The following is a 24,421-nucleotide window of genomic DNA, read 5'->3' as shown; positions in this document are numbered from 1 at the left end:
AGTGCATCGCAGGGTGCCCATGCTGACCCCTGTCCACTGCCAAAAGCACCTACAATGGGCATGTCAGCATCAGAACTGGACCATGGAGCAATGGAAGAAGGTGGCCTGGTCTGATGAATCACGAGTTCACGGTGTTGACTTGGCCTCCAAATTCCCCAAATCCCAATCCAATCGAGCATCTGTGGGATGTGCTGGACAAACAAGTCCGATCCATGGAGGCCCCACTTCACAACTTACAGGACTTAAAGAATCTGCTGCTAACGTCTTGGTGCCAGACACCACAGCAAACCTTCAGAGGTCTAGTGGAGTCCATGCCACGACAGGTCAGGGCTGTTTTCACGGCAAAAGGGGGAACTACACAATATTAGGCAGGTGGTCATAATGTTATGGCTGATCGGTGTATATCCAGGGTCAATGTCCTGTGAGAGCTCAGTTTCTAACTTTCTCCTATTCTACACACGCTGTTTCCTTTCATGCGTTACCTGAATGCCTCAATGATGTAAGAGGTAGGCGTGGCTCCAGAATTCAGGTTGGGCTTCCATGACAACGTGACAGAATTCCGTGTAACATCTGTGACCTCTGGTTTTGAAGGGGCGCTTGGTATTAAATTGGGGTCTGTCGGTCTGGCTGGCTGTACAGGAACCCCAAATTCTTATGAATCAGGGAGAGAGAGAGAGAGAGAGAGAGAGAGAGAGAGAGAGAGAGAATTGTTACTTCTATATAATTATTTAGGGCTTTATTTATTTATTTATTTTTACTAAATTGATCAATTTGACTTTGCATTTAGTGCAGTTAGATTTCAGATATGCAATTACATAATTTTCTGTCAACATGTTCGCATGCTGAGCAACCCTGATTGATTTACCTTGAACTTCGAGGTAGGCTTTCCATGTGGCTTCACCACTGGGAGTGGAAGCTATGCAGGTGTACATCCCAGTGTCACCCAGCTGTAAGGGGAAAGGCAGAGACAAATCAGTGGATTGACCAGAATGCAGTGGGTAAGAAAAGCAATTGCACTTCCATCTATAGCCCATGAATATGGATGGCTCACCATCCTTCTTTATTAACATTCTGAAACAGCCTGGCTGCCAGGTTCGTAATCACGCTTCCACTCCCCGTAAAACTGCATTTCAGAGTCAAATGGATATATTTTTGTATTTTTCTTTAATGCAAACTAATTTGAGACCTTTCCCCTGACTCACTTCATAGGATGTAACAGCCTTGAGCACATTAGATACACAGCTATAATGCAACATTGAAGAAAGCCAAATGTAATGTCATAGATAACTCCAGTTTTGTAGATTTTTCAAATGGGACAGCTGCACACTTGCTGATTGTTGGTCAAGACAAGCATTAGGACTTGTGTCAGCTGGCACTTGATTCAAGCTTTATAATAACGTAATGATCAAACTGTATCTGTTAGAAAATCACAAATGCACAATTGTTGTATTATTACTTAATCTTAATTATGGTACCATTTACACATCTGAAAAAAAACAACAACATATATTTTACCTTAGAATGTGCATAGTACTGACACTTCAGAACAGAATATAGCAATAAATCAAATGGGAAACTATATCAATTATATGACATATGTGAAGACATGATTCTATCCATAAAACTATTTAAGAACTATCAACATACTATACAAGGTCAGAGCTATCAATAATGTTTCAAAAGTTGTCATGTGTGGGTGAATTCAAACAGACATTCACTTTTTGGACAGCCTGTTAAAACAATACATTCCAGTATAAGGATCACAAAAGGAAGTGGTACTGTGTACATGGTGAGAAAAAACAACTCACTTCCACTGTGTTCATCTTATTCTCATATTAGTCTTTTCTCAGTCAGTAGGGTAGAGATTTCATACAATTTCAAAAACCCTTTACCATTTCTGGATTTCTGGACTAGATTCAGCTAGAGTTTGACCTCATGTCTCTATACCAAGCAGTGACAAGTAGTGTTGGGTCTCACACACAGCCACACAGGCTGCAGAAAACACTACAGGTACTGACTAAGAAACTACTTCAGTCCTGAGCTTCTACGCAGACCAGCTACGCTACAGGGTGTCCTACAGGGTATTTGTCAAGGAGAAGTAAAGGGAATTACAGGAGATAAAACAGCAACAATGAATAATGGGATCTGGGCATGCTCTCAATGCTCCACAGTGCTCCAGCAAGAGAATACAAGACAGGCTCAGCTGCCAAACTCAATTCAAACATGGAATTACTATTACTATTATAATTATCATTATTTTGTAATTACAAGAAACATATTTTGATAAAAGCAAGTAAAAACACACTGTGCTGAAAATCAGTTTTCTTATATCTGTAACAAGTTTGCACCTGAACAGTATTTTCTCTGTATTGCATTATAATCTTTTATATAACCATTAGACACAGAAAAGATTAACAGAAAGTGTATTATTATTATTATTATTATTATTATTATTATTATTATTATTATTATTATTATTATTTATTTCTTAGCAGACACCCTTTCCCAGGGCAACTTACCAAATATAATTGAATTCATTATGTAATAATAATAATAATAATAATAATAATAATAATAATAATAATAATAATAATAATTCCAAATCTAACAAAAAAAGGGTGCAATGGACACTGTTAGATAACTAATTCTGCATTTCATTAGCTGTTGGTCCCTGGATATATAGACTAACTCTTGCTCTTTTCAATTATTAAATGCAGACTGGCCACAGTAGAGGAAATAAACCCTTGAGTACAAAAGCAGCAGCAACAAAGTGTTTTTTCTTACACATAGAAACAGGGCTATTGAATAAAAGTGTGTGAGTAAATAATTACCTACAGAGAGGCTACCTCAAATACTAAACTTGACAAGAATAAACCTGGATTACATTATGTGACGGCAGACAAGTATTTTATTTTCTTAGTCAATGCAGCAATAAATAAAGGTGGGTGTACAAATATCCTGCAAAATCATTAGAGCTGATTTAGTTTAAATAAAGGAAGTGCTTTATTTGCAATTATGTGAGAATAGTTTAAGGTATTTTTTCAATAGTAATAATAAAAAAAATACATACAGATACACACACACAATGCAAGAAAAGGAAAACAGAAATTGCCTGTCAAATCCGAACACGTCTAACACAATTAAAATAAAGCTGAGATTTTACAGCTTCATATGACCCTTAACCCTTATTGACAGAAAGTTGACGTTACCAGGTTGAAAGCCCATCACAATGGGAGTTTTTGACAGCCTAAGAATCAAGTAGACACTCTTCTCAAAGTCTGACAGCTACTGACATGCTTTTGAAGTCCCTCCTCTGTAAACAGCTGTTACTGTATCTCACAGGGGAGGGATTTTTGTTCTAGCATTGAGGAAAAAAACAATAGGGAAGCAGCTTTCAATAATGGTATAGCAGAATCCCTGCTTAAAACAAAGGTTAATTCCTTTTTCTGTTCCTTAAGGATGAACAGAAACAGTATGGATAAAAATTAGAAACCGTGTTAAATTTCCTTCGGGAAATTCATTTTTCCCCCTCAACGGATTATATCCTTGTTAATCCATGTTTCTTCATGCTAGAAATTTTAAATAAAATACAAAAACATCTGGTAAAGAGGGAGTGTGAATTTGCTGGATAAAATATGTATTATATTACTTATAATACCTAGACACACCTTACCTCTTTGAACACTAATATAAAAGTAATTACTAGATTAATTGGCTTTATTGTTTTGTCATCATGGAATACAAGATAGAACTACTACTGTTAAAATTCAGACAAAACAGACAACAAACACAAGTAATCTCAGGGGGATGGAAATTCATCCCAAATCGCATTTATGGCATTTTAAGCACAGACTCTTTTTGTTTTTAGTTAATAATCAGCAATATACACTACTGATTACTTTGTAATTAAATATATACTTTTTTAAATGTGTTTTTACAAGATAAATTGGTATTATATACGCCAATCCCTCCATCAGTTCATACCTACCTTTGAAAACTCAACTGTAAAAAGTGCAGAAAGACAAAGATAACATATTTTGGTTTCAGGGGGTTCCCTGTTCTTCAAGCTGTTACTTAAGATTGCATGAAGCTGAATAAAGAGAATCTGGTTTAGGATTAACCGAAAAAAAAAAAAAAAGTGTGACAGGTAATTAATAAAGCATATATGCCGGTAGGGACAAATATATTTTTATTTCTTTCTTTGTTGTTGAATAAGTCATGAATAAGGAATAAACCAGAGGGAGTTTGGCTATAATTAAAAACTTTGTTAATACAGCTAATTAGACTTTCATAACCAGTGTGGCAGGCTGGCTGATGGCTGGGGGGCAGGTGGGGTGGGTGGGTGGATTGCGTCAGCTCTATTGTACCTTGGCGTAACGGATTTGAAGGGCTCCTGTGTCTTGTTGCTTGATGCGGGAATCATGGGTAGAGACCAGGACTCCGTCTTTCCTCCACAAGATAGTGGGCATGGGTGTGCCTGTTGCCAAACAGCTGAGGACAACAGTGCCATCTACAGATACCGTCTGGTTCCCAGGTCCCTGCTTAATTACAGGAGGTGGCCTGTCTGAGACAACTGGCACGGTGAAAGCAGGCAGGCACAGAGACAGAGACAGAGAGAGAGAGAGAGAGAGAGAGAGAGAGAGAGAGAGAGAGGGAAAAAAAATCAAATTTTCACAACTGGAAGCAATTTTCTAATCACTCCACAGCAGGAGTTGACCCTCGCAAAAATAAACCTCAGCTAATTAAAATAATATATGTCCATGTACACGTCTTAATTTTATTTAACCAGGTTGCTTATGGTATGTTAAAATCAAACGCTTTGGAATTTTTCAGCCAGAAGCAACAACAGCAAAATAGTATTAGCATACAAATGTAGTTCCATATCCCCCTCTCCCCCAACCCCGCTGGCATCAGAGGGACATCTTGAGTGAATCTCATGAAGAAAGACGGGAAGTGCCGAGCGCTAGATAGCAGAAATTAAGAGAATACATCCCAGTTTAATTTCCATTTGCAAACACTGAAGGCCCCCTGCTCTCCCCAGCATGTAGAGATTATTACTAGTAACCAAGTGCTCCAACGAGGCTGTTATAAATCACGAAACATGGCTCTCTCGCTCCGTCTCTCTGTGCACATTTCACTCTGCGTTCTTTCCCTTCATTAAAAGCTGGATGGAAGCAGGTCGGGTTTCATAAATAAATTATAAGAAATTACAGACAACTAACTCTGGCTTTGGTTGTACGAGACCAAAGGTAATTACAGTGTCCTATAATTACCCTGCTTTTGCTTTGCAAGAGATAGGCCTGCGAGCTAGTGTTTCGCACTAGCAGGTCTGCTCGTTCCCCTGACAGTCGGAGGCTGTAGACACCTGGCTTCTGTAGACAGCTCTGGAGGTTTCGGGCCTTTTTCCCACAATTGGGGGAGGTGGGGTGGCAACCACTTGCTCTGTTACTATGGAAACCTGCTTTTTCTTGTATCTGCCTGCAGCTGGGTTATTTATTCCACAAATAATTAACAGCCCTCAACCAAGGTTTATGGGAAATTGACATTTTGGCTGGGCTCTGTGGTACCTGGAAACACACTGATTGCAATAAGATCTACAGTAATTGCTGGGTAGCCACCCTTACTGATCAATTTATGTTGCAAGGGCTCTTAGGAAAACCAACCGGATATTTATAGTCAACAATAAACGGAATATCAGAATATTTATGCAGGGCGAATGTGATGTAACTTTTTATTGTAGCAATTTCTGTGTACTTGATTTTGTGTACAGTGGTGATGAAGCTTTGCGACAAGAAAACTAACAAACAAATAAAAATATAACCAGCATATCTTCCTTTACAAGCACATCTCATGAACACAAATCCCTTAAAACCCAGCAGATAAAGCTAGGCCTAGAACAAGATTGCAGCCTCTTGAGAAATACAGGAACTAATTTTCCTCTTTTACAATCTTTAACAGCAGTGTTTACAAATAGTTCCTATCAGAGGATAAGCAAGATTAATATCCTGCAAACAGCCAGCTAAAGCTGTGACATATATTTACACTTCAGGAGGAGATAGGACCAGCTGCTTTTGGTGTTTATCCTTACGTGTTTACGGGGAAAGTATTACTTTTCTTTCTTGAACAGATTATTCTCATTGAGGACTGTGCAAATGTGCCGAGTAATGGTAGGGTTCATTTTGACCCCACTTTACCATCGGTGACTTCCAGAAGGGCCTTGGTGATGACGCTCCCGGCGATATTCAGAGCCTGGCAGCTGTAGTATCCCACGTCTGACCTCTCTGCGTCCGTGATAGTCAGATCCCCACTCTGGGAGACGGAGAACCGGCTTAACGGCTGAGGGGGCTGGTAGGAGAACAACAGATTCTGGAAGACAGAGTGAGGGAGTCATACAGCGTGAAATCAGGGCAGCAACTGCTTTTGACATTGCCCTGGAGTCTCTCGATGCAGTCTTATAAAACTCCATGTTTGTCTGCAGGACTGAGCAGATCCTGAGGCCCGCCACCAATCACAACCCTGTCATCTCCCATTTTACAGTTCTATAAAGATCCAGCTGGTTCTTGTCACAGGTGTAATAATTTATGAATAAACCATAAAGCACACACTATATTGATTACATACAGAACGAAATAAAATTGAATTAGGATGACTGGTCAGACATGCTCTCATGCGCACACAGCCCACGTGTACACATGCTGCACTGTGTGTGAGAGACAGATTTGCCTGAGACACCCTGTCAAGCAGTTTAAGTTGCTTCACAACAGATTCGTTTTCTTGTTAACGAAATCGGAACAGAAACACAGTTTCTAGTTCGGTTATTCCGTCTGCAGCTGCCTGTCCTCCTGCTTTTCTAAAGGACTATACATTTTCACTGACCTGCCAGTCAAGCGGGGAATACTTTATGTTAATGTTAAAACATTCAGGGTAGGAATGGGACTGTTGTTTTAGCATACATTTTTTTTTTTTTTTGTAATTGTTAAAGTATGGTTAAGTACCTTATATTTTCATTATAAGCTAGGACCATGTTTTAAGGTAGGTTTTAAACGCTACACAGATTATCTATTACTCACAGTCTTCCTTGAAATGTAATTAAAAACATGGCAAGCTAACTGAGTAAGTCATTTGGTGTGTTCTGATAACGTTCAAGCACATTTTCACATATTTTTAAATGATGTTTTTAAGTTAGGCCCATTGATTTATTTTTTTCTTCAAAAAAATGATTTATGATTTACTTTCATGAATGGTGTATCTGAAATTCAACTCTTTCTCAACCTGTACATTTTCCAGTACACATCAACAGAGAAATGACTTGGTCCCTGTTTTTGAGTGCTGAGCCAAAGACTGAGTGCTCTGAAATGGTTGGTGCTGACCACTTCAATCAGAACCCATAAGAAATACAGAAAAGGATTCAAGGACAATCATCCCTATAACTGGGATAGAATAAACAAATACATACAAAATGTGAACAAACAGCAAGGTACTAATAAGCACATGGAGCTCTTAAATCCATAATTTAAAAGGACTAAATAAGGTAAATACAGTACATACAAATCCGAACTCGTAATTTATTTTAGAAGAGTGATACAAGTGAAATAAAATATGTTCTACCTGGCTCCCCTCTCGCTGCCAGAAGATGGCTGGCTGGGGGTTGCCTGTGGCCTCACACTGGAATGTCACAGTCCTCCCCACAGCCACAACCTGGTTTCGGGGACGGACCACAAAGGCTGGAGGTACTAGAGAGGTTGAAAAGAGAAAAGTTAAATTCACAGAGTAAGGGCAAGAAAATTTAAAGTTTAAGTTTAAAAAGTATGAAGACAGGATTAAGTAAGGAATCCAGTGTGAAGGGTACAGTCTAGCTAGTAATTAGACATTAAGCTCATGGATATTGATTTAATATGTATGTATGATAGTATCTGATAAACCAGCATTTCAGTCTGCAACCTCAAGTGCCCAATCAAGCCACTCTGCTCAAACTAAACCACGTAATTAAAACATCAGCTAATTGCTAAACAATTAAATATACATACAGAGGGTCGATTATGACCATTCTACCATCAAACAATAGGTTAAAATATGAAACAAAACAGACTATGGTGATCACAACAAGTACTAAGAATTGAACCAATGTGTTCCTTAATTACTTCTTATATTAGTTTGTTAGAATTAAACATTATCAGACTGAATGCAAGTCCTGCTCAGATTTCAATCAGCACTACTCCCAAATGAACGGAGACATTTTTACATTGTTATTCCCCTTTTAAGTTAAATTAAGTAGTTATATGTTTTTTCAGTGGTCAAATCTGCACATACTCAAATCATAAAATTGAAAGGATTCCCATTCAGGAGAGGAAGAGTTAAAAAGGACATTTTCAACATGCCATGGCTTTTTCAGATGACTTGTATCAGGAACCGAGAAAATAAATAGCAAATAATAACTTTTGGGTGGGCAAGAATTGTTCAGACGGTATTCATTTAGAGCTAATGGCAGCAGCTCCCATGTTTGATAAATGTTTAATCTGCCTCAATCATGCTTATCCAGTGCAGGCTGCAAACTGTCAAAATATAGTTTGCTACCGTGCAGCCAGAGCTATGAAGCTTATAAAAATTATGCGTACAGAGATCAATCAATTGAACAAACTGATATGGACTTTTCAAAACAGGACTTGGATTTGCTTTTAACGTGAGGTAGAGATTAGCTTTTTCACATTTCTTTGGAACTGTTTGGAATTTGCAACTATGTAAATGATTATCATTTAAACACATTCAATCCAATTACATGGGAAGAGGGGGGCTGAACGAATTTAAATAACAGTGTGACCGCTACTTTTCTTAATCTGCATAGGCAAGGGCACGTACAAACAAAATTTATATGGAAATGAAGGTAAATTTGAACCATCTGTCCACACTGACATCCTCAATGAAGCTGGCACAGGCCTGGGTATTTGATTTATACAGGTTTAATGGCTAACTTCATCTGGTTGTAAATACAATGTCAAAATACAATGTCAATTGCATAAAATCTAATGTAACACAATACAGCATTATTAATGGGAGTTCTTCTGCAGCATTAAACAGTAGGCCTGATAGGAGGAAAAACTTGATTATTTTTAGTCCAGTATCCTCAAAACAATATACTTTTTGCTTGCTTTCTCGCTTTCTTAGATTCCATCAAGGAACACATATGCTGTAAGCATGTAATCCATAATCCATCATTTATAATCCATTCAGAAATTGTCTAAAAATAATTTGTTTTGTCCAGTTCATTGCTTCTGTACAGATGATATGGTGATCTAGTGTGCCTTTCAATTCAAACTCCAGCCCACTGGATAAACCATAACAGCAAAACCCAGATGAATTAATAACACAGTTCATTAACCACAGAGTTTGGCGTATCATTTTATTTGTATTTGTATGTGTCTATAAACAGCCATGAAGAAGGAGTCATTATTCTACAAGAAAACAATAAAGAATTGATAAATCAGATTGTATCCCTTGTATGGGGGAATAAAAAGGTCCCAATTTAACTGACTTTTTGAGTCAGAATTCCAGGGGGGGTGGGGGGGGGTGGTGGCTTATATATATCGCAGTCAATGGTATTTTTCTTTTGGCATTGCACTTGATATAGTAGTCTTACAATTCCACTTTATATGCAGCATACATTGATAGTGGGGAAAGTCTGATAATTGTGCAAGTGTGATTGTTACTGCAACTTCTAAAATGGCACACGTCGTTTGAGGAATTAAAATGTAGGGACAGTGGATACACAACTCGAGTGTTTTCCAGGGTATGTGGAAGTGTAGTTGATTAAAACAATGAAAATTAATCTTAATCAGAATTAAAGATATTTTGGGGAAGAAAAACAACAGTCAATATAGCAGTATATAACAAAATAAGCAATGAAACACATAGCATAAACAAACAAAAAGAAACAGCTCAAGTTTACCTTATCCCTTAGATTCACATTTACCCATACATGTTCTGTCCTTTCTGTCAATGTTGCTCGTGACAATTGAAACATGAATGCTGATTGGTGGGTGGAGAACAAAGATGATGGAAGGATGAGTTCTGACAGCTTCCTGTTGCTGTCAATGCGGTGAATAGGTGACGAATGAAAGTTCAACTTACCAGATACAACTAAAAAGAGAACAAACACAAGAAATAAATAAATAAATAATGATCCAAAACACACAAAAAAGCAGCATATTGATGTGCATAAAAAAATAATGCAACACATTGTAAATGAAAAATTGTGGCAATTTGTCTTAAAGTGGAAAAGTAAAGTAAAGTGGTTGTGTTCATCTTTACTGTCTTTGGCTCCAAACTCCATCTCTCCTCTTAGGACATTATAATCTACCATTATTGCACGTAATGCAGGAGCAGAAGAATAGACTTTGAAGTATTACAGACCAGACATCACCAAATACAAAACTAAATAAAGGTAAAGAAAGAGTCTTAATTTCAACAAATGAGTCAGTTCAGTCTCAGAATGTCATGATTTATCTGAAAACAGAAAACACATGACATATAGTGCACTCATGGGGTTAATAAATTCCAATGCTTCATTGAGTCATTTAAAATGACAACCTACATTATTAGTAATTGTTTAGTCAGAAAAACAATAAGCTGTTGCTGAAGCTGTACATAACTGTTATGGCTCGCACTAAATCTCCCAGGTAATTTGCAGAGAGTATCTTGTCTTTCTAGTTCAAGTGATTATACAGTGCATCAACATTGCAGCTGCTTCATCTGCCTTTGAGGTACATTTTATAAGCAATGTGTATGTTTTTAATGTTAGAATATACTAAATAATTCTCTGAAAACCAACGACTCACATGAAAATGGTCATCTATTTGTGATTTATTGGTCATTGTCAATGAGATTGGATGCAAGAGACCAGATTGTTTTCTTTTTTATGTATACATTCTTTTTAGAAGCAGGGCCATTATGTTGTAACTTCATAATATAATTCAAGACAAAATAATCGATTGCATGCAATAGGAAAGTAAGAAACATAATGTTGCTCTTTATTAAGAAAGCTTGTGTTGGATTCATGCCTGTACTGCTGCTTTATTTGTTTTTATCTAATGGAAGGCTTTGGGAATTCACAAGATTCCCTTACATTAATACATTGCAAGGTCTGTCTTGCTCAAAAAAGGAGGAGAATGTTAGAATATACAAACAAACAAATAGACATGTATTTGTATTTAACCCAGTCAAATAGAATCTGATTTTTTTTTTCTCTAGGCTGAATTACTGTACAACAAACTGTCTGTTGTTGATGGGTCACTTTTTCTTTTTATAAAACAAAACAGTAAATAACATTTTCAATGTATAATGTGACCAGGTGACCTACCACATGAACTGTCACCACACCCTTTTTAGGAAACTGAAGGAGATACATTGGCAGTGGAGAGTAACAAAGGTCTGAAAGTGTGTGTGTCTGTGTATGAGCCTAAGCAAAATAAAATCTTTAATCTTCTACTTCGTTGGACATTTAGAGATGCTTGCCAGGATTACCTGCAGGTTTATTAATTAGGGTTTCAGAGCTTTCCTATACATAAAAGCTGATATCAGCAGTGTAGTAAAATGCACCGCATGTCTATTGTGTGATTAATAAAGTCCTCCTGTGGGAGCCTTCTGTGCAAATTGTCTTGCTGTAGCTAGTTTTCATTGGCCATTACACACTGTTCCCGTACATTCACATACCCACCCTGTGCTGCAATTTATTAATGTTCCAAAGATTAATCACAGCAAAGAGAAAAAAAAGAACTGTAATTTGGTTTGCATTTCACCACACCATTTCCCAGTGAATATGATCCTCAGCAAAGGCATTACAAGGGGAAACAAGGGTTTTAATGGAAACTTTTGTGCTTTTTATAACTTTTATAGCTGTTCCTGATTTAGTGGATTTGATTTCACTTGCAGTGCATCAATGCACACATCCCTCATACAGCCTTCACTAGTTACATTTTGCTGATATAAGTGCATGCAGGTAGATAACATCAAAGGTAGAAATATTATGATTCTAAACAATCTAAGGATTCTGAAACAGACAATTGTTTTAAGGTGTATCTGACTATGGTTTGCTGTCTCTCTGTTACTGTATTTATGTGCAAAACTAGTGCCTGGAAATTGTAATCTAATATTTTTTAATAGAACCAGGAAAGCTTTGCAGGTCATGCTAAGAAAGGAAATAACATGATAAATGCTTTTGGTCTCCCTGTTTCCTGAAACCACGCTTTCTTCAAAGAAGTGAATGAATGAATATGTTAACAACAAACACCAAAGACTCAGTATCTAACACAGTTTGCCGAACATTTATAGGGAAATGCCAAGGTTTGTTTTTGTTTTTGTTTTTTTGGCATAAATCGTGCGTTTCATTGCAATCTCTTTACATGCGCTATTAGCAAATAAGATTGCTGTCGGCACCTATTCCTTCCCTATTTTTTTTGTATTAATCTCTAATAATACATTTTAGGCTTAAGAAACTTTCTTCAATGTTATCTTTTCATGGGGTTTTAAAAATAATGTACTTGGCAGTGTATTGCTTGAGTTTTTCTAAGGTTTCAAAAGTGAGCTTTAGGATTCTGCTGCATTTTCTACCCCATATAACGACCACTGTGTATTTTCTTTAAAGAAATTCCATAAAACCAATATGCCTTCAGTGTTCATGATGGTCAGTAACACAGAATAATTTCAAAGCATATAATCACTGAGAAAGATGTGCACATTTTTGTAATTTCTGCGAATCTGTTCAAATCTGGAATAAGTGGAGGTTATCGTAAAATAAAAAAATAAAGAACATCTGTATTGATTTATCCCATATACAAGTGCGGTTCTTGTACTTCATTGCATTGCCATTTTAATTTTAGACCACTGTACTGAAGAAAATAATAATAATAATTATAACACAAAAATAGTAATATTACAAATTCCAGTAAAGTGAATGCAGGCAACTGTACCACAATGCCAGGGCTTATTTGGTTTCATCATGCATTGAATTTTAAATTGTAAAAGCCAAAGGCCAGTGAAAAGGATTGGTTGTCCGCAGCTCCACAAAATGCTTGTACAATGTTATGGTTCCCTGTGAAGTGCAAAGTTGCATGGGGCTACCACAGCTATTGCAGGGTGGTATTAATTAGCATCTACTCAGGCCTGGCTTCCTGTACCCTTAGTCAAGGGCCATTTAACATTTCTGAGGCAGAGAGCAAGAGGTCTGCCCCTTCCAGGTTACTACGTCTCGGATCAGCTCCGCCTGTCAATATTAAACACGGCTTTGCTTACTTTTAATGAGCTTACTTACACCAAAACGAAATATGTGAACAGTAACACCTATTGAGAGAAAGTATGTTTTCCTGAGTCTAAAGATGGAAACATGAACAAGCAGTGGGACATTTTCAAAAGGTTAAAATACAAATGTCGAGAACAACAAAGCAGCCTTCTGTAATGACTGCTTTGAAAGTTCATTCCAGTGAATTTTAATCCAGTTTACCCTTTTGCAAGTTTATGATGGTAATATCCTAGTAAACCCATGGTAAAAGCACATGGTAAACTCAAATTCAAGCATCATACCAAAAACAACCGTAAACATAATAATGAAGAAAAGAGACAAGATTGTCAGGGATTTGGAACAAGGCAGGAGCTAAATTGTCAAACCAATCCAAACATCTATGCTCTCAAATGTAGTTTACAGATCATAATATAACATATTATATACCTATATAATATTATAATATATATATACATATATACCTTTACTCTGTTGTTGTTGGCATTAAAATAATACTGTTCCTAATATGAATTTAGAGAAAATAACTGCATGTAGACTGGAATAAACTCATGTTATTTGGCATTTAAGCTTCCTGGCTTTATAAAATTTGAAGTAATTGCATCTGTAGCATATTCATATTATAATGGTTACAATGTACTTCGTTTATAACTTACTGATTTCCATGGTCCCTTGGGGTACGTTTTAAGTGGAATCCTGTACCAAGTTTTTGTACCATGGTACCCTTGCAGAACTGTTTATTGCACAAGGCTGTGACAGCGCAGCAGCTGATAACATCTCTATCTCATAGTTAAGGAAACTGCAGTGAAATGCTCTTTTCCGATTAGTCTCCTGCTCTCTGTATAGTGTGTAAATGGTGTTGTCCTTTCTAAGAAGAATGCATCCTGCTAGAAATTGGAGAGCACAGACGGTTTATGTCAAATTCTGTTGTAAGTAGACGAAAGCACATGTATTTCCCAAGCATTCATCAGGGAACATGAGATTATGCCAAACTTCTACGTAAGTCAAAATTATAGGTCCAGGAAACCTCCCCTGTCTGATAAATCAAAGGTTTAATTTTGAAATGTAGAATTTAGTTGTTTTTTTAAAACCACAATGCTAAAATGATCTGTTTTTTAGGGGAAAGAATCCTGAAATTAACCAATCATATTGATGGAGCCAATATAATTTATACAATGACTAAGTATTAATTTGTTAAACTCACTTTTTATAATCACTTGTGCTAGAACAGTTCAGGGATAACTAAATGCTCCATCAAAGATTTAACTATATAAATGCAGTCCATATCTGTGATCTGGTCCTTTAAACCCGTGCACACTTTACACAACTGTTTGTGCTGATGAAGTGCAGACCAGGGGTATCATCAAAAACTATTATTTTGTAAACATCCTGACTCCGCTGATCACTTGAAGAATGCAGGGTAATCCAAGGTGAAATAATCAGCAGCAAAACAGCCATGAAATCCTCTGAGACTTGGCAACGGGGCATTTAAGCATTCCCCTTCTTTCTCATGCATTGCACTGTATTATCAGAGCAATCTGAAGCTACAAGTATCATTACAGACTAGATACACATTCGTCAGACAGTCAATTTTGTTATGTCTCATTTCCTTTGGGGGCAATCTAGGGAATTCCAAAAAAATATCTTCAGCATAGGGGAAATATTTTCATTTCACTGCTCCCCTCTCTGTCTACAGGGGGAGGAGTCAGGTACAGCCTGTGAGAGAGACAGAATGGAGAGATACAGTATCTCAAAGCCCATCTCATTCCTATCTTCCTTCCTTCATTCAGGGCAGCAATTACCCATTTAAATTTTTTAAATAAAAGGTTGTAATTGGAGACGTATGATTTCCCAGTGTGGGACTGGAGTTCACTTGGCTTTAATTATAGTATTTGCCTCTGTGGCCTTGTCTGTTCCTCCTTGTAACACAGAGAAGCACAGAATGGAACAACTTGGGGTCTAGAAGAGATTTTCAGTATAATGCTTCACAAACTTCATTACAAATCTGTTTTTAATCACTCCTTCCATCAAAGAGAAGAAATTGTACACACGCCTATAAAGACCCAGCCGTTTCGTATGCAGATCTAAAGGAATGTTTGCTATTTGTTTAACTTACAGTCGAATATGCCTTCAGTCACTTCCGCTCAGTTGGTCTTTGAGGCGAAGTGAAGCAGGCTTCAGTTCAAAGGAGAATGTAAACTTTAGAGAACTGTAAATCTCTATGAATCCAAAAGAGATAAAAGATTCCTGTTAATAACCATGATTGACAGAGAGATTTAAAATCTCACATACTTCCTTTGACATATTTTAGGCTGACAGAGTTCAGCATCACGCACACGTTTATTGTTTTATTCTAAACACTAGATACATATCTCAATATAATAATATACTTCTGTTTTGGCTCATGAGGGAATCCTGGAAAAATTGCTTTTTAAAATCCTAATGGTAACTGTTTTGTAGGTAACAAACGTGGATGGTGTGCTGAAAAACAACTGAAAACTAATACTTTTGCTGATTTAGTTAAACTGGAATTAACATTACTTTTACTGAATGGTTATTCTCCATTGTAAAAGCTATATGTTATTTTGAGTGCTTGCTATAAGGTGGAGTGTATGAATACTCTAGAGGATTTAAAGGAGACAGTTAATAAGATCAAATTATAGTCACAACTTAATGCAGGATGTGGTGAATAACAAAAAACAAAATCTGTCAACAACACCCTCCTGGGAAGGACATGCATTTCAAGATGCACACTCCCTCATGATTTGAATACAAAAATCATTCATCTTCATTAAACAACTGATATTGTGTGCACTTAAGAATGAAAAATCTGCTCACATTCCAATAACTCATTAGCATAATACAGATGATTTTCACATCCACTTTAATCTCTTGAAACCTCACATTGAAGCCAAACCTCTCCTCAGAGATGGGACATGCAAAGTTTCAAAAAGATCAACAAGAACTATTGTATCATTCAATCGTTATCACCTTGTTTTGAGTTAGTATGGGCTTCAGAAAACAAACTGCTGAGGATTTACGTCTTGGCCCCATACAAAAACTAACTCTCTTAATTGTTGATACATATATTTTGATACAAAACAAACAATTACATATATGTAACAGAAAAGAAAAGAAAAAAAACTCTCTCCTTCAATAATTGTGAAGCACTCTTACTTATGTAGACAAGTACAAATATGGAATTTAAAATGCCCTGCCACTTTATTATTCCTGTGGAAGACAGCAAATGCTGTTAACACATCTGACCTCATGTGGATCCCCCAGTGCTCAATATTCATATAGTTCCGCTTCACCAGAAAATGAATAAGCTCTAGATGTCCTCGATTCCCACCGACTGTATGGCTGTATAGTCAATACTTTAGCTGTAAATGGCTCCAGTGTTTAGTAATAACCCCAGGAGGATTTTCAGAATAAACTCGGGATCTGGTGAATACCTTCTTGTTGAATGGTCACAATCTGTGACACACCGCCTAGACCACAATTCCATTTACATTCTCTTCTTCTCTTTTCCTATTATGATTACATTTCTTGTTCTGGAAGAATAGCTTTGACACTAACTCTCTTTTCTATACCAAGAGAAGAAGTGCAGGTACTTTTAAAAATTGCAGAGAAAATGTTTCCTACAAATCATCTGGTCTTGTTTGTCTCAACCCATCCCTGAAAAGGCTGCGCAACTGGAGGATAGATTCACTTGCACATTCTTTGACCTTCTTTGACCTCTTAATTTATTTTTTATTTTTTTGATATGGTGAGTAAGGCTTACAAAACTGACCCAACCCTTCCCCTGTAATTCTGACTTATAATGAGTACATATTTTAAAACATCGGTCTCTATCAGACTCCTAGTTGCCCATATATCTTCTTCACCACTTTTTACAAATCAGAACAGAACTTCCATCTGGTTTTGAACTTCCAGTATTGAATATGTATGAATTGTGTTCATGTGGAATCTTAGTATTGAAGAACTTGATTTTAATTAATTATAAGTAAATATAATCACTGAAAGGTAAATTTAAAGGAAATACCCATCAATAAATAAATGAATAAACAAACAAACATCAGACAAATAAGCTTTTCAAGCTTTCCAAGTGTACGAGGAAATACATGTCATGGGATGTATAGAATTCAACCACAATTCCCTGAATCCTCTTTAAACAACCAAAGTAATGGATTGTTTCTCACCCTTTCAAAATATCTCTGATCATAATCTGAGTCTATTGGTTTTTGTTTCAACTTCTATTGACTTACTTTACATGAACTGAATTCAACAATTTTCTTAATCGTTATCACAATATAATCAGCTTAGGTATTGTTGCCAATACATTTCACAGACACTGTTGCTTCACAGCAGCGTTCTACAGTCCTCTGAATTGGTCACTATACAATGAAAAGACACCAGTGTATATAAAACTGTATCAACCACTACCATAATAAATAAATAATAATTGTGACAATGAAAGCCCAATATTTTGGTATATGGTTATATGTTATTTCATATATCAATATAGTAAATAATTCAATTAAAGTGTTCAATAAGGCTTGCTAATGAAGATCTCAATAGGAATTAAAACCAGAGGGATACACAATTATACCGTAAATGATAAACCTTGTCTTAGATAATATTCACTGTGTCCTTAGTACCAAAAGGAACGTGTTCTTACCATGGACTGTCAAGGTGGCCGGGGCTTCAGCCTTGCCCACCATGTTTTCTGCCACGCAGGTATAGGAGCCCACATCAGCCGCTGTCACCCGCCGTATCTTCAGTGTGTGATCATCACGAATCTCAAACCTGGGCCCAACACAACCACAAAACAGCAAAAACAAGAGAGAGAGAGAGAGAGAGAGAGAGAGAGAGAGAGAGAGAGAGAGAGAAAGAGAGAGAGAGGTGCAAATGTTAAATATTAAATAAAAAGGAAGATCAATTTAATAACCTAGGGCAACTCTGGGCTGAATGCCTCTTGTGTCAAGAAAAAAGTGGAATCCTGACACATGAATTCCCAGTTCTCTTGTTCATCATTGACTTTAATTGACAGTTTGACTGCTGCCACAAAATCCAGGAGCACTAATTGCAGACACTGGGGCTGCCATCTCTAAGAACGCCTGACTGGCTTGGAGACCTGCATACGTTACAGCAACTGAACTTCACTGAGGCACTTCAGTAACAATGTTAACAGTCCCTTAATTGACAATGATGTTTTCTTTTATCATTAATATGGCACTCTTAGTATTTCTACATGAGACAAATATATTATTTGAAAGAGCTGCTTTTTAAATGTTATATATTAAAAGTTGTTAGTCCACCTAAGAAGTTAAAACACAATTTTTAGTATTTTCTTGTAATTCGTGTATGATCCCAGCTTATACAACACATTTGTATTTAGTATCAGGACAAACCAAAATATAGTTTTCTGAAAGCTAAATATGGAGGTCAGTATTCATAAAATATTCTGATAATTAGTACTTTACTGGGTGGCATTTTATATGAGATTAAAACTACCCTTTTGAAAATGTACCAGGCAGTAACTGCTTCAAATGTGGTTTACCCTCAAATAATTTACAATGAGATTTCATCTAACCAGTTGTTGGAATATTTAAATAAGCCTTCTGAAGAACTAAGTGGTTCTGCCTGTCTGGCTACAGCATCAGGTTGTGGCTTCAGTACTACGATGTCTGTATGGAGGAATGCATGAGAAAGGTCTAACCTAGGGTTTGAACATATAACTAGATGTTTCAATAAAACTTTGAAAAGAAACAAAGTAATTTAAGCCAACGTACCTTCCTTTGGGCAAGTCTCCATCCTCCTTCCTCCACCGCACTGTGGGCACAGGGTCTCCTCTGGCTTCACATCTGAACTCCACACTGTCGTCCACCAGGACCACCTGGCTGTTGGGCTTTTTCACAAAGTTAGGCCGCTCTGCACAGGGAACAAAACCAATCAATCCATCAAGCACAGTGTGTTGTTAGCAGGGTTATCCCGCTGTCTCAGGAGCAGTCGTACATATTCATTATGTGATTGAAAAGTTACAATTAGTAAAACATTCGAGCCATGTTTGCCATTGGTTATTCAGTCCTAACAGCCTTGAGAAATAGATGCTTCTTTCTGGAGGGTAGTGGTGTTTTTTTTTTTTAATTTTGTTTTTTTTTAAGCTCTTCTCCTGGGATAAGATGTTTTTCCAGGACCACCCTTACTTGGCAATGTTTGACTTTCTTTTGCTTTTTGGATGAAGTAACTGAAACATGTTCAGGTTTTTAAGTCTGTAAGTCTCGTAAGTAATCCGCAATGTTTCTTAAAAAAATAATACAATTTGGTACTCCCAGTACTCCCTTCTACAAGTTTACCCTGGTACATTTATGACATGCTAAAACTTCAGGAAACCAGTGTAAAAATATGATACAAACTACAGTAAAATCATATTACATGTGTACAAATCGTATGTTAAATGTACTAGGCTACACTTGCATAAGGGCTGTACTCAATACATTTGGACCAAAAGCTGTTCTAGTGATTATTCATTAAGTAGAATTTTTTATCTTGGTGTACTATGTGTCTAGTGCTGTTAAAGAGTCCTTGAAGTAGGCATTATGTTTTGTGTTTAAAGCACAAAGCAGAAGAAGGTTCAGTAATTTGTGCAGGGCAATACACAATCAGAGGCAGAATCTTCTCCAGTTTAACCACTCTATTGCTTTAACAGTGGTTGCTGTCAATGGTCAAGCAATGCGGACGAGCACAATGTCACTATCCTATGGAATGCAAGATGATTAGTTAGTCTATATAATATGTCTGCACCTTGGCACAGTTAATAATAAAACACTTAATATCCTCACACTCATATTATCGACAAAAACTGTTACTGCTTCTTTGCATACCATTTATCAGAAGCATGGCCTTGGATAAAAGCCATTCACTATCAACTGCAGTCTCAAAGAACATGATGACGACCAGTTACAATGCATTAAAACAGGTTTTCACATTCCTCTGCAGGGTGAAACGGCAGATCAAAGTCAAAGAAAGCAGCGGCTATGATTGAGAGTGAAAGTTGGACAACTGCCTTTTCATTTTAACCTCTGCCCATAAGCATGTTATGTGGTTTAAGGGAACTGTAAAACCATGCCTGCATAATACAGAACAAGCCATTTGTTTGACAGATAATCAATTTTGGTATTAACATTCATCGAAAATTAAGTTTTCTTTTTTTTTTTTTTTTTTTTTTACATTTAAAATTATGGAGATGTTTGTCCCTAAAGCAAGTTCTGTTTTTCTAACAGCTTGGCCCAGACCAGGTTTCCTGTTTTTAGAAATCAAATAGAGTCATCACCCTCTTTAGTCTTAGACTTCAGTGTGTGATGTGGTTTTATCTTCCTGAAAACTGGTGAATACATAAAAAGCCATTGGATAGAACAAGGGAGGGATAATATTGCACTTAGCTAGAATAAATAAATACAAAATAGGGAATATTCACCAAAACCCATACAATTCTTTAGTTATTTCACTTCATTATCATTATCTCAAAATCCTGACATTTCCTAAAATAACATAATATAGCTGTACTAAAATCAGAAGATACTAAAATATGTTTTGAAACAGTGCAGAATTGTCATCTTTTTGTGGTTTGTGACCAGAAAATATCAGATTATTCAACATTTTCTTTGAAAATGTATCTTAACTCCTGAATTCTGAAATATACTTGAATATAGGCCATTTTTCATTTTGTGGTTTGTGCTATGTCATCCTCATAAACACCACAGTATTTGTGTTTCATCACCCTAAAGGACCACCCACCTGCTGCTGGGATTGACATATGTACCCACAATAATGTATTCATATTGATCTTCATACATACAAACATCTCCAGTCCAGTCTGTAGAATGTGCAATCAAAATCTTCAAATTTATTCTAACCAATGAATGACCAATGAAGACTACATTAAAACATATCACACTGCGGAGAGTGGTATAACACGGCAAGGAAATAAATAATTCATGAGCAATGCTTTTGATTAGCATGCAGAATACATTTAGGTCTTAATAGTGCAGAAACACATTAAATGCTTTAAATTGGAGGTTTAAACACATACTTACATTACTGTGTCATCTGCAGACTTCAAAGATTCTGATGTGGCCACTTACCTTACTGGATTGAAAGGTTTATGTAACTTCAATTCTTTGAATGCACTTGAACAATGGCCAACCACAACAGGACTCAAGTGCTCTGCAGTTATGACAAAAATGGTATTTTGAAGATACAGATAAAATGTTATGTTGTCTCACCTAACACAGTGAGTTCGGCAATCTCGCTCTCCCGCTCTCCCACCATATTGGTGCCCACACACACATATTTTCCAGCGTCACTCTTCCGTGCATTTGTGATCATCAGCTTTCCTCCTCTGATCTGAAAGACAACAGCAAAAAACAAACATATAATAACCATCTATGGCTGAATGAGACATACAATACTGTTACATGGAAAAGCCCTGCTTAACCAGAAATGGTTAAGCAAATTAAATGAATATAAAAGGTCTGTAAGTGAAGGTAAGAAGACAGCCATCCCTAGTACAGTAAAACAGTACTGATCAATTAGGAATGGCTGTTATGGGCTGTCATGTACATTAAGATTAGGAGGTGACAATGTCAACCAGTCTCTCTCTCTCTCTCTCTCTCTCTCTCTCTCTCTCTCTCTCTCCTAAACATGTAATTGATTTCATGTTCTGAGCCATGGTGCTGGTTTGAATTTCATAAACTTTCATAAACATTTCATAAACATTCATTATTTTGATATTTTCAGCTGTTCCTATAGAATTAAAGCCAAGACTAGCTTGAATTCTTATAGTTATCAACCAAACTAGGGAGGAATGTACAAATCAGTTCCATGTCAACAGAGGATTTAATTGTATGTGAATGTTTAAAATGCAACCAAAAAGATCTGTCATGTATCTGTAAGAGATTGCCTTATGATATGAAATACTCCTGAATGAAAGAGCAATTAATTGTAATTAAAAAGCAAAAACAACAGCAAAACAGACAAACAAAAAAAACATCTGGTGACCCCACTCCTTTCTCCACAGAGTCAAAGTCCACAGAAAAAGCTCTTTAAAGCATTTATATCAAAACCATCAGTCCATGACCATGCTGAAAGGTGCAGTGGTCCTTAGTATGGGTTACAACCTATACATGTTTAAACCACTGTAAAGTATTTCAGATGTCACAGCTAATCAACTTGGTGACAGCTTTAGAGCCTGTCTCACTGGTAAACTGACATCCGTATACATCTGGGGTTTGTTTTTGAAACACGAAGACTTTGGTGGCCATTTTTTCCTCCTTAAACGTAGTATTCATAAGATGTTTGGATTATTTAAATGTATAACTCCAAGAGGTTTAAATAAAGAGCCTGAGAAAGCCACAATGGAAATAAAGTGACTTTTGATTGTATTTGAAGTGCCTGGGTATTGAGGAGTCTCATCACATTGCTGCTTTGCTCTTTACAGGAAGCTCACTGGGCTTAAAGGCTCAAAGTGTATGACATTTGAGAAAAACCAAGGTCAAGACTATCTGTCAGAGAAAAGAAAGCACAAATAACTCCTAAAAATTGCCATCAAGAAGAAAAAAGAAGATCTGTTGCCCACATTTATTGAAACTTTATTTACTTCCAGTTGAACATACAGCAACATACATACATTTATATATTTTTATTTAATGTATTTACATAATAGTTTGTAATTTAAAATAAATGATTATACAATACATATTTAAATTGTATATAGTTAATGTATAGTTAAATTGACCTCCAACATACACAAACTTATCTAATTTCAATCAACTGGAATTATTATAGTTTTCTCAAGGCTGAATCAATGTTCAGCAAGCTGTGAAAATATATAATTCATAAATGAGTAGCATAATGCACATTTACTGAACTGTATGAAACACTAAATAACTATTTAAGATTACAACTGCATACACACACACACACACACACACACACACACAGACACACACACATACATATACATATACATATACACACACACAAACACAAAGTAAATTGGACAAAGCTCCTTGTTGCTGGTAATGGATTAAATCCTATGCTGCACAGAAGTAGTTTTATCCTGCCAAAATTGACGCAATGTTATAATGAGAGCCTACATCTACCCACACAATTGCACTTAGCCACGAAGCTCGGTGTGTAACACAGTGGTTCAAGTAGTATTGCACAAACAATGACTACTCAGAGCCTTCACCTCTGGGAAGCATCAAGAATCAACCAAGCAGACCAGCTGCTGGGAAACAGTGGACAGTGTTCCGGACGTTTATCTACAGGATTGTATTAGTCATTACTAAGGGCAAGGCTGGGCCTTCATCACATAAAAAACTTTAAATTATTGTTTTTGTGCCTAGACTTAACTGTAATTTAAAAGCTATTAAATACATTGTGGACTGATTTTTTTTTTTTTTACATATATACGCTTTTGTCCACATACACTGTGCAAAGGACCTAGCTGGAGTCAGATTAGTTAAAAGAATAAAATAAATATAAAAATAAATCAAAATGCTCCCTCTAAGCCATTACAACAAATCTAAAATGGATAAGTATTGGTTGTAAAAATGAATTCAGCTTTAATAATAACAGACTTTTCACATTCACGCTTACTCTAGTTACATTGTTTGACGCAACAAAGTCATAACAGGCGTCTGCAATAAAAGCCGGTTACAGGCGGGTCTGGCCGCTATTGAGCTCTGTATTAAAGCAAAGCCAAACCCCTCTATTTAAGCTGAATGCCGTCACCTGTACCTATGCAAAGCAGGCTAAGGAAACATTCTCGTTTAAGCTCTGTTGTAATTCAGGCAACCTGTTGCTCTGTGTGACTGAGCTGAGGTTGATAAAATGCATAAGCGGCTGGCCAAGGGAACAGATAAATTTCCTCCTCCACAAGTGCAGCAGATTTCACCTAGGGCAGCCATTAGACCCCATTATATGACTGTCAAGTGCTTAGCAGGACATGCATCAATGTGAAAGAGCCAAGCCTTTCATTTTCTAAACCATCAAGTGAGAGGATGTGATGGTGGCACGGCTAATTATTCTGCCAACGACTCTACAGAACTTCAGAGGTAATTTTAG

The 24,421-nt window shown here is 36.7% G+C and overlaps 2 protein-coding genes across 2 annotated transcripts in view; both read right to left on the bottom strand.

Moving 5' to 3' along the window:
• robo1 (roundabout, axon guidance receptor, homolog 1 (Drosophila)) overlaps positions 1-6,327 on the bottom strand; it is a 52,683-nt gene extending 46,356 nt beyond the window's left edge. Inside the window, exons 1-4 of the mRNA XM_066699946.1 lie at positions 6,195-6,327; positions 4,368-4,573; positions 866-947; positions 483-651 (exon numbers count right to left, since the gene is read on the bottom strand). Of these exons, the coding sequence (XP_066556043.1) occupies positions 483-651; positions 866-947; positions 4,368-4,469 (353 nt within the window). The 5' untranslated portion in view covers positions 4,470-4,573; positions 6,195-6,327. The remainder of the gene's footprint in view (positions 1-482; positions 652-865; positions 948-4,367; positions 4,574-6,194) is intronic.
• A 3,261-nt stretch (positions 6,328-9,588) lies between these two features.
• LOC136747246 (roundabout homolog 1) overlaps positions 9,589-24,421 on the bottom strand; it is a 289,683-nt gene continuing 274,850 nt past the window's right edge. The window contains exons 5-8 of the mRNA XM_066700194.1: positions 21,577-21,697; positions 19,084-19,222; positions 17,970-18,097; positions 9,589-10,134 (exon numbers count right to left, since the gene is read on the bottom strand). Of these exons, the coding sequence (XP_066556291.1) occupies positions 9,836-10,134; positions 17,970-18,097; positions 19,084-19,222; positions 21,577-21,697 (687 nt within the window). The 3' untranslated portion in view covers positions 9,589-9,835. The remainder of the gene's footprint in view (positions 10,135-17,969; positions 18,098-19,083; positions 19,223-21,576; positions 21,698-24,421) is intronic.

Source organism: Amia ocellicauda, chromosome 3, assembly GCF_036373705.1.
Source record: "Amia ocellicauda isolate fAmiCal2 chromosome 3, fAmiCal2.hap1, whole genome shotgun sequence".
NCBI classification, from domain to species: Eukaryota; Metazoa; Chordata; class Actinopteri; order Amiiformes; family Amiidae; genus Amia; species Amia ocellicauda.
The sequence above is the reverse complement of the archived record's forward strand: the minus strand, read 5'-3'. Positions and strand labels throughout refer to the sequence as shown.